General features: G+C 44.7%; 1 protein-coding gene across 3 annotated transcripts in view; it reads right to left on the bottom strand.

Moving 5' to 3' along the window:
- Positions 1-9,018: 9,018 nt before the first annotated feature.
- TMEM184B (transmembrane protein 184B) overlaps positions 9,019-17,632 on the bottom strand; it is a 90,393-nt gene continuing 81,779 nt past the window's right edge. Inside the window, exons 10-12 of one of the 3 annotated variants that reach the window (XR_014454358.1) lie at positions 14,150-14,173; positions 11,556-12,121; positions 9,019-11,522 (exon numbers count right to left, since the gene is read on the bottom strand). Coding sequence is in view for 2 of the 3 variants with exons in the window: in XM_083156477.1 (XP_083012603.1) it covers positions 11,883-12,121; positions 14,150-14,173 (263 nt within the window). In the remaining variant the exon portion in view is untranslated. Of the gene's footprint in view, positions 12,122-14,149; positions 14,174-17,632 lie in introns of all 3 variants that reach the window. The other 2 variants (XM_083156477.1, XM_083156478.1) reach the window with 2 other exon arrangements.

Consider the following 17,632-nt stretch of genomic DNA (forward strand, 5'->3'; position numbering starts at 1 on the left):
CCATCATAATACAATTGATGGGAAGATTGCAAGATTTTGAACCAATCAGCACCTGAACAAAGCTATGTATAAATTTCTTTTGTGCACTATTGATTTCTATATGCTGTTATGCGATGGGAGGGGGTTTCTTCACAAGCATGTACATACGCCAGATGTGCAGCCACGATGAACAGTTTGCTGGGTGCACGCATCCAAGACTGCGGGCGGCAGATAGTTGCGCCCATGGGAATGTCCAGCGTTTCATGGGTGTTCCCATGAAAACGCTGTGTGTTCCAATTGCAATCGGCCCGTGATGTCGGTGCCGGGCAGCTGACCCACTTCCTTTTGAATGTGAATGCATAGCTAAGGTGACCTGAGAGTCACTTTCGATATGCGTGCACTCACCACATCATTCAATGGTCAGTGAACCACATAAACCTGGATGTTTATGTTCAGGGGCGTAACTAGAACTTTATGGGCCCCATTGAAAGGGGCCCCCCACCATTGCGGCTACAATGCACCTTTGGAGGAGAGAAGAAAGCGTCAGGGGAGTGAGTGTCAAAGGTCCTGATGGATTAAAGTACAAATACATTAAAAACCCCTAGCATTTCTAATTCACTAAAAACCCTCTGGTGGGGCTCCGCTGCGGAGGGTAATGCCAGCTGTAACTGGCATTACCCATAGAAGACTATGGCTTCTCCCTGCAGTGCTGGGTGAGGGATCTGACATGGATCCCTTTTAACATGCCCTGCAGCCACAGGCGTCTCTGCCCATGTGCAGACGGAGTCCTGGGTCACAGACCCTAAAGTTCAGACAGCTTCAGAGATCACAAAGGGCAGCTCTTACCGGTAGAGCTGCCCTTTGCATTGTTCATCACAAAGGGGAAGAGAGAAGGGGAGAGATAAAAAGGGATGGCTAGAAAGTAAAAGAGATCAGGGAGAAAAAGAGAAGGGATATAGAGGAGACAGAGAGGCGGAGTGAGACAGGGAAAAGGGGGAGAGAGAGGGAGTGAGACAGGGAAAATGGGGAGGGAGGGAGTTTAGATAGAAGAGCTGAGACAAAACAAGGGAAGAAGAGCAGATAGGAGAGGGGAAGAGGAGGAAAGAAGAAGGGGGTGAGAGGAGGAAAATGGGGACAGGAGGAGTAGGGGGGAGAGGGGGGGGGCAGAAGAGGAGGGAGGAGTAAGAGGGAGAGAGGTGGGGGGGGCAGGAAGAGCAGACGGAGGGGTGCGCAATGATTTGAAACTTGGAAGAGTGACAAGTGCAGTGTCTTGCTTCCTGGCATCAGCTCCAGCAATCGCGGGGGTGTACTGTGCCCCGGCAGATCTCGTGCACCAGTTGCAGCGGTCGGGGTGATGAGTGTCTTGCCCAGTGCTTGCTCCAGCAATGGCGGTGGTGGCGGGTGTGGTGTTCTGTGCCCCGGCAGGTCTATTGTGTGCTGGCTGCTTGTCATCTATGCTAATAGCCACTGAAGGAGTGGTGGGAGGGCACGGTTGTACTTTGGCCCTGTACACATGCATCGATTTTTCCCGATTTTCAAATCGATTTTGCTTATCGAAGCAAAATCGAATCCTAAACAAAATCGAATGGTTTTTGTGTCACTTTCGATCTACATTCGATTCGATGCACGCTCCAGTTTTCACAAAATCGAACAGAAAAATCTACTGTGCAGCCAAGGAAATATCGAATTCGATCTAGTAAATCAAATGTGTATAATGTACCATGAATGTATATCAAATTTGATATCTAATGCAAAAGTACAGATCTAATGCCAAATCGAATGGAAAGATCTGTGTGTACAGGGCTTTATTGGGGCTGCAATTTCCTGGGTACTGCTCGTTGCAAACAGTCATTAATTATTTGCAGGTTATTAGTTTGATTTGCGCTGTACTAGTGTTTGTATGTACGTACTACAGTATAAATACATGATGTACTCATATGCGCACAAACACAGGTACAGAGCAAAATACACACTTTTAATAACTTTAATATTAATAAAAGTACACAAAATGATACACTTTATAAAGATCTGCACAAAATATTATTAAAAAAAATAAACTTCCATGCACCTCCCTGGAGCAATGCATACCTTCCATCAGCTGCATCAGTGACTCAATGAAGTCTGGGCATGCTCCCTGCAGAGAATTACTTCTGGGCTGCACAGACAGCAGCCCATAGAAGCACTGTAGCTCTGGCGATTTGCACAGAATAGCTTCCTGTTGGAAGTAATTGCTGTCATCACTCCATAAACTTGCAGCCCAAGATGGGGAGGAGTTTCCAGCTCTGTGTATGATGAGCATTAGCAGCTTCTAATAGTAATCTACTACATGCTGAACTCCTCCCCACAGGGTTGGGCTGTTACTGTGTCTGTCCTGCTGCTTCATGGAGCCTGGTAAGAGGAGGTTACCAGTGTGTCAGAGACACAGCCAGCACCAGAGTTTCGGAGGTGTGTGTGTGTGTGTGTGTGTGTGTGTGTGGGGGGGGGGGGGGGTTCTGGTGCTGTCTGTCTGTGTCTCTGGTGGTGTGATTTTAACTGGGGGGGCTGCAGCCCTATAGCAGGAGCCGCCACTGCCTGTAACCCTTGACGTCCTCGAAGAAAGATTTAACAGGTAAGACATAAATCTCGTTTTATTCTTTGGGAGACATCTGGGGTTGCAGGGCTAACAGTGGGATGTTCTAACAGCCACCTGCAGCCAGAACACTCTAGCCAAATGCCGAGTCCTTGGAGGCAAATGTATAAAACGCGTAGAAGCACAGAAAGGTATTAACGGACGACCAAATCACCGACATGCCCCTAACAGCCCAAGACGCACCCACAGACCTCGTGGAATGAGCCCGAACCCCTGCAGGAACCGGGAGGGAGGCGCTCAAGTAAGCCTGCTTGATGACAGATCTAAGCAAACGGCAATTGTCTGTTTAGTAGAAGGCCAACCTGTCTTTTAAAAACCGTTAAGGACAAAAAGAGTCTGACTTCTAAAGAGCCTTAGTGCGATGCACATAGATGCGCAAAACACGGACCACTTCTAGGGAAGACTGTTCAGGAGAGGCATCTGGTCGCTGAAAGGCCGGGACCACAATCTCATGGTTGACATGAAATTTAGATACCATGTTGGGGAGGTGTGAAGGAACGGTTTGAAGAACCGGTTCCAGTTAGGATGGAGGATTAGGAAAGGTGACTGACAGGACAGAGCAGACAGGTCAGACACCCTCTGGGCCGAAGCAATTGCCAACAGGAAAACTGTTTTTCAGATAAGCCAACAAAGATCCACTGACCTTAGCGGTTCAAACGGGGCACCTTGAAGAGCCCTGAGGACCAGTGAAAGATCATACGGAGCAACCAGGGGAACAAATGGAGGTTGGACACACAGAACACCCTGCATGAAAGTGTGGACATCCTGCAATGCCAACCTCCTGCGGAACAGGATGGATAGAGCCAAAACTTGTACTTTCAAAGAAGAAAAGCACAGTCCAGCCTACAAACCCTTCTGCAAGAATGACAGAATCCTGGCTAAATGGTAAGTTATGGGATTGAAACGGCAAGTGCGACACCAGGAAAAGTAAATTTGCCAGATGCGATGGTAAGCACCAGCTGAAGAAGGCTTGCGGGCCTTGAGTATAGTTGATATGACCCTTGAGTTAAAGCCTTTAGCTTTTAAACAAGGTCTCAACAGCCACCCTATCAAAGCTAGACACTGCAGGTATGTATGTATACACAGACCTTGAGTGAGCAGGTCTGGACATAGAGGTAGACGGATCGGAGGGGCCAATGACAGGGCCTGCAGATCTGACAACCAGATCCTTCTGGGCCATTGTGGGGCAACCAGGATCAATGTGCCTCCTTCAACTTGCGAAGTACTCTGAGGAGGAGCGAGATGGGGGAAAGGCATACATTAGAGCAAATGGCCATGGGGCTGACTGGGCATCTACCATGCAAGCCCCCAGGTCGCGAGACCTGAACCCTTATATAGTGACCTGGTGATTGTGGCGTGATGCCATCAAGTCCACCTCGGATCTGCCCCAACATCTGGTATACCTCCGAATGGACCCATTCGACGGCATCCAGAGTCTGGTGGCTTAGAAAGTCTGCTTAAAAATTAAGGACCTCCGGGATAAAGATTGCGGGGATCTTCCCTTCTGACCACTGAAAAATGCGGGAGGCCTCTGCCATTCTTGTTGAGAATCTCTCGTTGGAGAGGGAGTGAGTGGAACGGAGCATACTTTGCTATGTCAAAAGCTGATACCATCAAGCCCAAGACCCTCATGTAGGCATGAACTGACAGTCACCTGAGAGAGAGGAGATGCCGGACACGGGACTGAAGAGTCTTGCGGCGTAACTCTGGCAAGTAAATACGCTGATGAACAGTATCCAACTGGGCCCCCAGATGGATCATGGACTGAGCTGGAATCCTAAAGGACTTGGGACAATTTATGATCCAGCCATGAAGTTGTAGGACCTCCAGCACCTTGGATAAGTGGGCCTGGAGAACCTCTGGCAACTGTGCCAGGATCAGCAGGTCTTCCAGATACAGAAGTATCCGGATACCCGGATTGCAAAGTCTGCTGCCCATCACCGCCATGACCTTCGTAAACAATCAGGGTGCAGCGGACAGGACGAAAGGCAGCGCTTTAAACTAGAAATGACGGTCCTGCAGTGCTGAAACCATCAATTTTCTTGTTTAATGGAGATATGCGGGTATGCGTCCTGGATGTCCAGGGATGCCATGTAGTAAGGCCAGAACTATGGATCGCAAGGTTTCCATCCTGAACTTTGGGACTCTGACAAAATTTGTTGAGCGGTTTAAAATTGAGGATGGGGAGGAATGACCCGTTGGGCTTCCGGACCAAGAAGAGGCTGGTGTAAAACCTGTGCCTCGCTGAGATGCAGGTACCAGAGCTATGACCCCAGACAACAGTAGTTTTTGGATGGCTTGCTCCACAGCTCTGCACTTTTCCAAGTTCCTTGGAGAACTTGTGAAAAAGAACAAGCTTGATGGACGCCGCAGAAAGGTTATGGAGTAGCCTTGGGAGACCACATCCCGGACCCATGCGTCTGTCATGGATTCCAGCCAGACGTCTGAAAACTGCAGCAGACCTCCTCCCACCCTGGAATCCCCCAGGAGGAGCGCTGCCCCGTCATGCAGAGGGCTTATCTGCTGGGGCGTTTACCCTTGACCTTGGAGGACTTTGCAGGCTGGGTTCTTGTAAAATGTCCCCGTCCCCTACCCTGGAAGCAAAAGGACTGGAAAGCAGCATGGGGACGTGGAGTAGGGGTGGACGTCAAGAAAGCTGCCTTGAAAGCAGCCACAATTTTGTCCAGTTCTGACCCAAATAATAGAGAAACCTCATAGGGAAGTGCTTCTAGGGTTTTCTTAGAATCAGAGTCAGTCTTCCAGGAGCGGAGCCACAGAGACAGACATGTCGCCAGAGCCGAAGCAGATACACAGGAGGTAAGGGTAGCTGCATCAAGTGCAACCTCCCCCAAATAGAGTGCGGCCTGGTGCATGATGTCAATAGTAGGCCATCTGCTACCCCCCCTCTGAAAAAGTACCACCATGGCCTTAGCCACCTAATTGGAAGCCAGGGTAGGCCAAGCCACCGAGCCGGATGTGGTATAAATGAGCTTAAGGAAATTCTCCAACTTCCGAGTCATCAAGTGACGCCGTTGGAATAGGGAGAGTAGAGGATCGCACAATCTTGGTGACATGTGCATCCACCCCTGGGGGTAAAGGGTGGCAAACTGTTTAGGAAGTGTAAATTTCTTATTTGGTATCGCCCAGGTCTCCAATAGGGTATCCTCTAAGTTCTTAGACTTAGGGAATATAGCCAGGGTCCGTTTGGGACATTTAAAAGTTGGTCCCGATGACCTGGGCGGCTCAGCAGGGTCCTGTAAATTTAAGATCTCTTTAACTGCTGTTACCAAGGCCACTACATCAATGCGTGATGAGGTGTCTCCCATTGGGGTGTCGTTTTTGGCAACCAGTTGTCCCTCCTCTGACAAATCAGTATCCTGATGGAAGAGGGGCAGAAGGGAAGAGGCCCCCTTGACTGGAGCCTTGCGACTACCAAACTTACCCTGTAAGGATTTTTGGATGCCCTGGACGGAGGCAGACAAAGCACGCACCCAAGGAGTTCCACCACAGGGGGGGGTTGTTTTAAACTCTGTAACCTTGTAGGAGAGGTACAGGGGGCACCTCATGTGGTGCCGGTAAAATGGCGGCGATCAGTCCGTCTGCTTGCTAGTGCAGCCCAGCGCCCCCCCCCCCCCCGGGCTGCTACAGCCGATTGAGCGTTACCTTATGTCTCGGGGCCAGGCACGTCGTGCACCCATGTGTGGTGTGCAGCTGCCGGGCCTGGGTGATGGAGGAGAAGCAGCTCAGGAGTCTGATAGACCCCCAACGCTGCTGAAGATACACCGTCAGTGTAAAAAATAAGATGAAAAAATAAAGTTTAAAAAAGAAGTAAGGCTGCTTAAAGCAGCCCCTCTCGGTAGGGGTGTGGATCGTATTGTCGACCCGACTTAGGTCGACAGGCAACTAGGTCAACATTAGACAAGGTTGACAAATGGGTTTAGGTCAACATGGGTTTTTTCACTGTTTTTTACCTGAATGTCGACACAGTCAACATGGACACAGTTGGAAGTCAACCGCAGCCCCTTCGCATCACTTGCTTTGCTCGCAATGCTTCAGGCACGGTGCCTCGCTGCGCTCGGCACACTATTTCATTCTCCCACCACGCCCTAGTGGATGGTTGGGCATTAAATACTGCCTGTTGGCACATGTCGGCTCAAAAAACTGTGACAAAACCCATGTCAACCTCATGACCTGTCGACTTAACCCATGCCGATCTAATGCATTTGTCGACCTTTGACACCTGTCTAGCTTCATCCATGTCGACCTAGAACCCTGTCGACAATACGACCGTAATCCCCTCTGTGGTGCATGTTGGCCCTGCTAAAGTGGATATTTTGCACATCTCTCACAGATGTTAGCACTCAAAGATTAAAGGGCCACTGCAAAAGGAACAACTCGATGTGCGTGCGCACAAAGCAGCAGTGGTCCCTTTTTGCAGTTTTGGAGTTCACCCATTAACTACATTGTGTGCTGTGTTTTCAATGTTTAAATGTTTAATATCAGTTTGAAGTAAAGTTAACACAAATGCTGAACATCATTTTCCAGTTATATATAAGTGACGCACAAAAATGTAAATTTCCTTCCAAAGTTGCCGCACACAGCCTTCGTAAAATTAGAGGGAACATTGGTGGTATGGCTGTAGGTCTTAGGATCTACAATCAAATAAAAAGGTCTTGATTTTCTGACAGCCATATCTTTATAGTTTTACAAATGTTTTGAACATACTTTTAACCATAATATTAAACGTCCTGGTATCTTTATCTCTCCAGATCCATACCTGGAAATGTCTATGCACCAGAAAAAACAGCACCTTCATACAGTAGTTAAAACCAGCATGAGATATTGACCTCTTATAACCCTGCAGTTCCAATGCAATAGATGAGGTTGACTAGACACAGCTGCAGCTTGTTCCTCAGTCATCACAGAAATTCAGAGAAAGGAACTACACATAAAAAGTAAAACAATAATTCCCTTAAAAAGGGGCTTACCTTGTCCTTCCTGCCTCAATCCAGCATTTTTTTTATGTCGGATTGAGATTGACAGAAACACAACCAAAACCTTTTGGTTTTGCTGTGTTTCCGTCAAAAGCGAGTGAATAAGCGGCTATTCCATCAATTCACCTGGTTTTCAGAAAATTTCGACCTGCCGGAAAAAAAAACAGCCAGCACTGAATAGGTCAGAATCCCTTCCGATCAATTCATGTCGAAAACTGCAGTCTTTTTGGCAAGACGGCAGTTGCGATAGTGATTGATATTACCAGTGTTCGAAAAAAATGTCAGGCAAGTGCTGATTGGCTGCCTGTTTATCACTCTACATTTTATCACTTTTGAAGCTTAGTGCATCTGGCCAATTGTCTGGTCTAAGCAGTGTTAAGCTGTGTACACACGGGGGTGAAATATTGCTTAGCACCTTAACCTTTGCAGATCCCCCACAAACTATTTCTGTTATAGTGGTGGAGCATGATACGGGTATATATGACAACATGCTTTCATGTTATGCCCGTAAATAGGTATACTGTATGTAAGAGACTGCAAGAGGCATGCAGCCGCATGAAGTAGTCAATTTAGCCGCTAGACTAGCAGTTTTTTAAAAGGCAAAGCCTTAGCTGAAATATGTCCCCCAAATGGCAATGTGTTTGCATCCTTTAAAAATGTAAAGGTAGAGGTGTCAAAACTATTGTAAAAGGAATTGTGGAGGGGTTTGCCTATAGCAACTGATAAGCTTCTAGCTATACCACAGATTCTCAAAGTCGGTCCTCAGGACCCCACACAGGGCATGAGGTGCAGGTCTCCTCACAGAATCAAGTGAAAAAATAGCTCCACCTGTGGATCTTTTAAAATGTGTCAGTCAGTAATTAGTGCACCTGTTGGGTGACCTGGAAAACATGAACCGTGTGGGGTCTTGAGGACCACTGAGCTATACCCTCAGACCATACTTGCCTACCTGACCCTCTCCATGCGGGAGAAAATGCTCTGCTCCTGGACTTCCCTGGTAATGTAGGATTGCCAGCACCTGTGGTAAAACACCTTTACCTAGCTCCCCACAGGTGATGGCAATCATACATTACCAGGGAAGCACAGGAACAGAGCATTTTCTCCCGCATGGAGAGGGTCAGGTAGGCAAGTATGCCTCAGCATTTATTCTTGTCAAATCATGCTTAGTTATACAATGTCTAAGAGCCTCCGCTCTCGTACAAAAACTGAATTATCACCCAATTCTGTATCCAACTCATAGCACACACTCTGTAATAATTACAATATATTCCAACGGAGAACGTCACATCATTTTTGATTCACTATACCCAGACATTCAATACATTTTATAGCCAGTCATTGAACACACTTCTGATACTATACTGGAAGACAGCGGCTTTACAATATTTATATTTGAAAGACAAAATGACATTTGGGTAATTTCAGGTTTTCTTTTTATTTATAAATACTTGCACAAACGCCTATCCTTAAGCAGGCTATTGTATCCAGCCCCTTTGTTTATGAATAAGTAAAGAATTAAACAATGTGAATAATGTTTATATCAAATAATTTACCACCACACATCTATTTCATTAATATTTTCAACTTTTTTTTTTTTTTTTTTTTTAAAGGCAACACAAGAAAAAAAAGAGAAGAAAAAAAAAAATCTCCAACATCTGATATTGCACCTAACTGGGATCTTATATGAACCGCTCCATCCAAACAGTTCCCACAATGCATCTACTTTAAAACATGTTCTCAGGCGGTCAAGAAAATGTCTTACGATAAAAAAAAATGAAATAAAAACAACCCGTGTAGTGCCGCACTACAATGCACCTTCCCATTGCCACAATGCAGCAGGGAAGGCTCTGAGCCACTGTAATCACACGCAGCGCCTACACGTGTTTCGGAAGAATAGATGTCTGTAGTGTTTACATATGACAAAACTTAGGACTAATCACTGCAACATGGTAGAGAAAAAAAATGTATCTACAAATATTTATAAAAATATAACTACTTTATTTAATCCCAACTGCCAAAACAGACTCCGTGTTCCAGTCTGCTTTGATAGTGCAAGTTAAATAGCGGGGAATAAGCGAAAGGGCATAATGGGTAATTTATGTCTGTTCGCCATTTTTCAATAAATATAAATATTTTCTAACACAGAAAAGCAAATGGAAGATCTAGGAAGACAGCCTGACTGCAGTCTATATATTGGTTAAGATCTAGATACAGACCTCTTGGGTGACCTCCATTGATGGAATATTTGTTGACCTTGAAGTTTGACCGCCCTATGGAGTCCATATACTGTATAAAGGGCATGTAGACCTAGTTTTAAATTTCCCAAGTGCCAATGTATGTGCTATCTGTGCTTTGTTCATTCATTGGTTAATGACCAAAACCAACTCTTTAACAACAAATCACAGAACCAATCAAGAATGCGATATTCATACACACTTGTTAGGTAAGGTGTGGCTACTGTACGGACTATAGCACATGTGATCAATGGTCTATCTAGTGATGTGTACATTCTCTGCATTCTTCAGTGTTTTATGGTCCTATAAAGTGTCTGTTATGCTACATCCACCAAGCCTGTGTACAGATCCAAGTCCGTTCTGTGCTGCTTTATGTCTGTGGCCTGGATTTATCAGGAGAAATCAGACACATGTACAATTGCATCTGCTGTCACAAACACATTAACAACTGCATAGTATAACATGTGGTCCTATATAAAATATAGTCTACTCTATAATGGTCCCAGAATAGGATCATGAATAATCATACTAATTAAGATGGTCTCCTTACACCAGCCTTATTCGCCACTATAGAACAAAACAATGGCCCAATCTGTGATTAAGGTGCTTGATGATGTTAACATATAACCCTAGTAAGTGTCCTTTAAAATTGTCAAAGAGAATATTTAATCCTTTTCTGCTGAAAGAATGTATTTGGTTTCTTTAAAAGCTTTCTAGACTATCTGCATGAGTAATTTCCCCTCAGAGGAATTGAAGTTGTTTCTTAATGACCCATCTCCCTCTATGGTATTTTGCACTCATGTAATAACAGACATGAGGCCACCTCCTCCTGGATGCTGGAAGCAGAGGGCTGAAGGGGCATAAAATCAGAGTTTACTCATAACCTTTAGAAAAAGATTTCATAAAACCACCTGTTTTGCGTCTAGTTTTCTAGGTACTAGACACAGATAAGGAGGCAGCTTTAGGAGACTAAAGTGTGCTTTTCTATCCAAAGCACTGGTGATATGTATGGTATTAGCTAATAAAGGGTGGCAGACGGACCAGTTGGGACTGCTAGCTGTCAGTGTTCACGATACTGCAAGCAATAGCTAGATAGTTTTGAAAAACATAAGAGAGTTTGCAATAACCAGCATTACAGGAATGTACAGCTGTTCTAGTGTTGAGGTGTGCTGCTATGCAGCGTGGAAATATCTTGGTGACAACAGATACAGATCAACTGTTCATTAGCAGATGAGGAAATGCAGCACAAAGCTGCAACAATAAGACTGTTGAATAATTATACAAAGTATATAGGTTTGTTGCAGGTTATGATTTGCATAGGCCAATGGTAACACTGTACCTAATTCATACTGGAAATTGGCAATTAAGGGGCAGATGTATTAAGCCTGACAAAGTGGTAGGTGATAACGCACCCGCCAATCAGCTGTGTTTTAAAAATTAAAGTTAGGAGTTGATTGGCTGGTGTGTTATCAACTTTCACTTTATCGGCTTACTACATATGTCCCCTTTCATTCTCTCAACTACACACAGGTGGTCAAACAGAAACATGCCACCAGAAGAGCCTTGGTGCACCGGGTTGGCATCAGTATTCCTGGGACCAGAATCTGACAGGCAGCATGCCAACAGCAGCATCCCTGAGGTCAAAACCTGTCAGTTTTTGGAAAATATTTTAATTGTAACCCATTCCTCTCGCAGCACAGCTGTATCCACAGTGCTTACCGCCGAGATCTGTCAGCATTGTGACCATCAAGATGCCACTGTCAGCCGGGATATTACCTTCATCCTGTTGCGACACATCTAACGTTCAGTGTACGATTGTATTACATAGACTTCAAATAAAGTCCAGCAACATTATGCAAATTGGCAGCAAGAATAATCACGTTTGAAGAATTTGTTCAGAATGTACACAAATCTGATCTCAACCTGCAGCAAACCTACATGACCAATGCATGTATAGGACTCAAGAAATGATAAGCTACAGCTGTTGGGCTGTATCCTCCTGCAGAAGTCCGTCTGTCTGTCAGTCAGGCTGTCTCTTCTTCCAGATCAGAACTCATCGTCAGAACTCAGGAGCAGCGTCTTCTCTGTATCACGAGCACCTGACAGACTGTGTGAGCGGGAGATGATCTGTCCATTGCGCCAGCTATTGTTCTGCTCTAGGGTGGATTGCTGGGTGTACTGCTGATAGGCTGGGGAGAAGTTATGGATGGCATCTTGCACAATGTCATGAGGATTCATAGTCTCCTTTAGGCTACTTGAGATGCTCTTCATAGGTGCACAACGACCTGCAAAAGTACAAAAAATGAATTTTAGAAATGGATGTCCGCTCTCAGCTGCCTCTCTCACTGTTTTTATCAGTATTTTAAAATGTGGCACTTTGTCAGCACTTCTGTACCCACTGCTTCTCACTTTGTACACCCTCCCCAATTAAAGGCTCTGCATATACCTGCCACAGATAGGGGGATCATTTCCAGCCTTTATCGTTCCCTTTTTGCTATGGATTCTCCTCATTTTCCCACATATGGTGGTCCTGTTGACACCTTTCTGGTCAATGGTCTCATTTGGTCGTATTTCCCAGCCAATATGCGCTTATGTGCCCCAGCCTTCCAGGCACCTAAACCTGTTGCCAAACTGGTCCAGCACATTGCTAATACTGCTGGAAATTGAATAGCTAAAGCCTGGAAACAGCCTGACCCTCCTACTAACCCAGAATTGCTGAATAGGATATGGTTTATATCTAAAATGGAGTACAGTACCAACCTTCAGAACAAAGTGGTAAAGTTTCAGGCTGTTTGGTCTTCTCAATACATATCCCAAAATGGAACCCTTCCTGGTCTTCTATGAATTTGACCACTTTGTTTTCAAAATCTAAATTTCTTTGCTCCCTACTACCTTACGCTCTCCTCACGCATTTCACTAATTAAATTTTTACCTTTATCTCTTCTTTCCCTTTTGCCCCAGACCTATTCTCTACTAATTCTATGTCTATTTCCCTTCTGTATTCCTCCCTAGCCCTTTTCAATTTCTCTTTTTTTTCCCATTACCTCCACCCACCTTTATGTTTCCTTCCGTTCTAATCAAAGTATATTTGGTTTTTCATATTTCTGATATCAAGCCCTATTATATGTTGATAGGTTATTTTTACAGTTTTTTTTATGTATTATTTCTATTACTGTCGATCTTACAGTGATTTGTTGGACAAATAAAGGAAAAGGATTTGGTTACCTTTTTTTAACAATAATATTGAAATACAATAACTGGACTATTCCTCTTATGTTTGCAATGGCCCATATACAGATGGAGTGCCGCTCGCTCTTGCAGGGGATGGCGGAAGAGTCACCAGCCGCCGCAAGGGGACGTGCCCGTCACCTTACAACGGGGCTCTCCCCGGGTCCCCGCCGCCTTGCCGTCCCCCCCCCTTAACCCTGTCCATCTCCCTGAAGCGGAGACGGACAGGGTTCCTGCCCCCCCCCCCCTCCCGCGCCGACGGGAAACTGAGACGTGCGTGTAAGACACACGTGCATCTCAGTCAAATGGGGCGCCTCGGCGCTGGTGAAGCAATAGTGAGAGGCGCTCCATCTGTACTATTCCCAGTTATGGTCAAAGTGGTCAGTAAGCTCATCACTGAGAATTACGCCCCAGCATTGTTACAGACTTCATATGTGCCTCTATTCGTCAATAAGAAAAATCTGTGATCCTAGGGGACAGAGACACAGGACGATATTCAATCCCGGCTGCTATTTCCGCCGGCAGACAGAGCGGCCATTGCCTCTTCAATGCTGAAGTTTTCGACTGCATTGAAGGCAGATTCCGACAAAACAGACCTGACTGTAAAACAAGTCTGATCTGTTTTTTCCAGAAACGGCACTGTATTGTTGAATTCACGGTCTTTTTCTCAACAATCTGCAGCTGTTTTTACCAACACAGACACTTTCCGACCCTCAACAGACAGAACATTGAATTCTGGCTGTTGATTTACAGTCAAGCTGAGAGAAAATGGCCCGGGATTCTGACCGTTGGGAAGTTTCGACTTCCCAGATTGAATATCCCCCACAGTTGGAGCACTATACCACTAACTGAATTGCTGAGTCGGAGTCATGCAAGTACAGTCTTCGGGGATTTACTGTATTTAGTGAGGGAGAGGGTGTTATCACATCTACATGCATTTTAGTATTCTTTTATGCAATAGTTTTAATGTATAAGGATTAATGTAAGAAGATTAGCAATAAGAGGGAAAAAGGAAAAGTAGAATATAAAATTGCAGAGTCAAACAGCTTGACAAAGGTAATGCAGACAGACAGGGGTTTACCTACCATAGGGACCGTACGTTGTAACAGCTGCAGCATATAACCAGTGCAAAAGCAAGGGAAACAAAAGAGAGAAAGGACAGAAAGAAATACGCAGAGGTTATACAGTGACCTGTAAGTGCAAACATTCAGTGATACCAGCTCTCAAACATCATATGATGCTCATATGTTGATGAGTCATACATGCAAAAAGGCTAGGCTCAATCACAAGGAGCACATGTTTACCCCCACCCAAACAGTGCCCTCTGTGCGATGACTCAGCACTATCGCTGCTACAAAAACAACGTAAGGTGTCATATGCTCACAGGACACATTCTATAATATAAATACCTTCCATATTCTCACGTAGCCAGCCGTTTCCAGGCAGCTGACACAAATACTACTACACTAACATTTAAAAATGTATTTCATGTTTATAGGCAGAACAAACAAGTTTGTTTCTTTCTTCAAATTTTTAATGATTTTAAAACATTATTTATGTGTGTCTAATTGTATGTATATATATATACACACACATATATATATATATATATATATATATATATATATATATATATATATACACACACACACACACACACACACACACATATATATATATATATATATATATATATATATATATATATCACACACACACACATACATACACACACACACACACACACACATAATAGAAGATATTGCCTATTTTTACCCTTGTGAGCGATATTGTTTAAGATCGACTTTGCCCAATGTGTACGATACGAAGGACAAATGAACCCCCCCCCCCCCCATCATATTCATCGTCTGTACATGTAGCTCAGGTTGACATATCATCAGTGACTGCATGTATGGAGCATGGACCAGATTACAATGACCGATATGCACTTAAAGACTCACATTAAGTGGTGGACTTTTAACATTCCCTACAGTCCATAGAAGCCAGCCTATGTAGCCCACCCACAGTATTTAAGCTCTGTCCCCACTCCAACCAGGGCTAAGCCCCTCACCCAGGTGACAGCCAACAATTACTGAAAGAGCAAGCATCCACTTCTTACATCACAATGGGATAAGCCTGCCTAGGTGGCTATTACAACATTAGATTTAAATCTAAGGCCTCTTGTGGCTTGGGCCTCCCTAATCTCCAATTATACTACATGGCCTCTCAGTTTGTGCATGTGTCAGGCTGGGCCTATGACAGTGGGGATCCGACTTTGGTGGAGTTTCTTGATGATTTGCCTTCACTCTACTATTGGTAGGACATTGATAAAGACTAGCTCCTATGGTTCAATGTTTCCTACTCGGAATTGTTAAAGCTCTCTTCTTTCGACGTCGGGTTAATGACTGTCGGGACCCAGTCCGGCACCCCAACTCTATAGCCATCAAATAATAATGAAGTCATAGCCCTTTGGTTTTATCTTAGTGGCTTTGAATGCAGCTGCTGTGCAAAAATATGCTAAGATCTTTCTGGGGAATACTGGTGAACAAGTGTATAATGGTGTGGGGGGGGGGGGGGGGGGAGAAAGGATGTACCAGTAATATGTAATTATTTATATTTATTTATTCATGGTTTAACATACTTTTATTCATTTTACTCTTTATGTTTATGTTACACAGGTTGCCAGGTAACGCTGGTGAAGCCGGGACGCAGTCGAGTGACGTAGGGCGCTGTTTAGCAGAGGGGAAGCGAGTTGGCTTGGATGCAGTAAGCGGAGGGGAGACGTACGAGCGCTACAATAGCGTAAGGCGTCATCCAGATGCGACGCACACAAGGGACTCGTGGACACATGCTGGCCGCCGTGGTTACTCGCAGGTGATACCGGTAAGACCAGGTGATGCCTGATTAATGTGGGGGCGGGATTTTGTCTGCTTTATATGTTGGGTTGTTTTTCATATGCACTTGTATGTCCTTGATAACGGGGTAACACCTGAAACGCCGTTGGAGTAAAGGCTATTTTATATCACTGAAACCAGCCTGGAGAGTGCTGCCTTCTTCACATTTGTATATTGGAGCAATTTGGTTTGTTACCTGGGAAGGCACCACAGCAATACCCCTGGATATCTACACGAGTGCCAGGCCAACTACCCGTTATACATATATATATATATATAATTTATTACCAGTTGTTTATATAGTGCACACATATTCCACAGCACTTTAGGAGAGAATATTTTAACATTTACACTGGTTCCTGCCCCACATATTACCTACCACATGTACACACAGACATTCTAGGGTTAATTTGTTGTGATTCAATAAACCTACCAGTATATTTTTGGAATGTAGGAGGAAACCCACACAAGCACGGGGAGAATATACAAACTCCGCACAGTTAGGGCCATGGTGGGAATTTAACCCATGACCTTATACAGTAGCTGTGAGGAAGTAATGCTAACCATTACACTGGCCATGCTGATTTAAACTCGCATCACACATATGACTGGGCACATGCAATGTCTACATGGAGTCTCTCTTTCCCATGGTAGGTAAATCGCTATTCATTGTTTTAACCACATGGCCAAGGTGTATGAGACATGTGCAATGAACTTTCAGTGTTTATTTTTGTAGGAAGGCATACACATCCCTAATGCTGTGTACACACAGTGAGATTCTGTGTTCAATTGGTCCATCCCTGGTTCCTTTCCTGGGGCCCAGTGTACCAGCAGTGTCCTGAAATACTGATTAAGACGACAAAACACAAAGATTGCACATAGAATTAAAGCTCTGCAATACGCATTAAAGCAACAGAATGTAAAAATGGTCTGTTAGGTCCTAAATATCAGACACAGGAGGGAACCAAGTGGGCTATCACAGACTCTCAAAAAACCAGATCAAAACTGCTTATACTGTATGATAAGTCACCAAAAGGGGTAATACTAAACTGACTTACTAAAAATGACAAGTTATATGCGTGACAGCCACAAGGTGGCAGAAATCCACCAAAAAACACTAGCATAATAATAGAATACTAAAGAAGTACACTGAAAAAAGATAATTTATACAGCACACACCTCTTTTTAAAAACATATGCCAAACACTGGAGACTCAAATACTGCGCCACTACAGTGCCCAACACTGGAGATGCATAAATACTGCTCCACTACAATGCCCAACACTGGAGATGCATAAATACTGTGCCACTACAGTGCCCAACACTGGAGATGCATAAATACTGTGCCACTACAGTGCCCAACACTGGAGCCTCAAAATACTGTGCCACTACAGTGCCCAACACTGGAAATGCATAAATACTGCGCCACTACAGTGCCCAACACTGGAGATGCATAAATACTGCTCCACTACAGTGCCCAACACTGGAGATGCATAAATACTGCGCCACTACAGTGCCCAACACTGGAGATGCATAAATACTGTGCCACTACAGTGCCCAACACTGGAGATGCATAAATACTGTGCCACTACAGAGCCCAACACTGGAGATGCATAAATACTGTGCCACTACAGTGCCGAACACTGGAGATGCATAAATACTGTGCCACTACAGT

This window comes from Crinia signifera, chromosome 8 (genome assembly GCF_055691185.1).
Source record: "Crinia signifera chromosome 8, ASM5569118v1, whole genome shotgun sequence".
Lineage (NCBI taxonomy): Eukaryota > Metazoa > Chordata > Amphibia > Anura > Myobatrachidae > Crinia > Crinia signifera.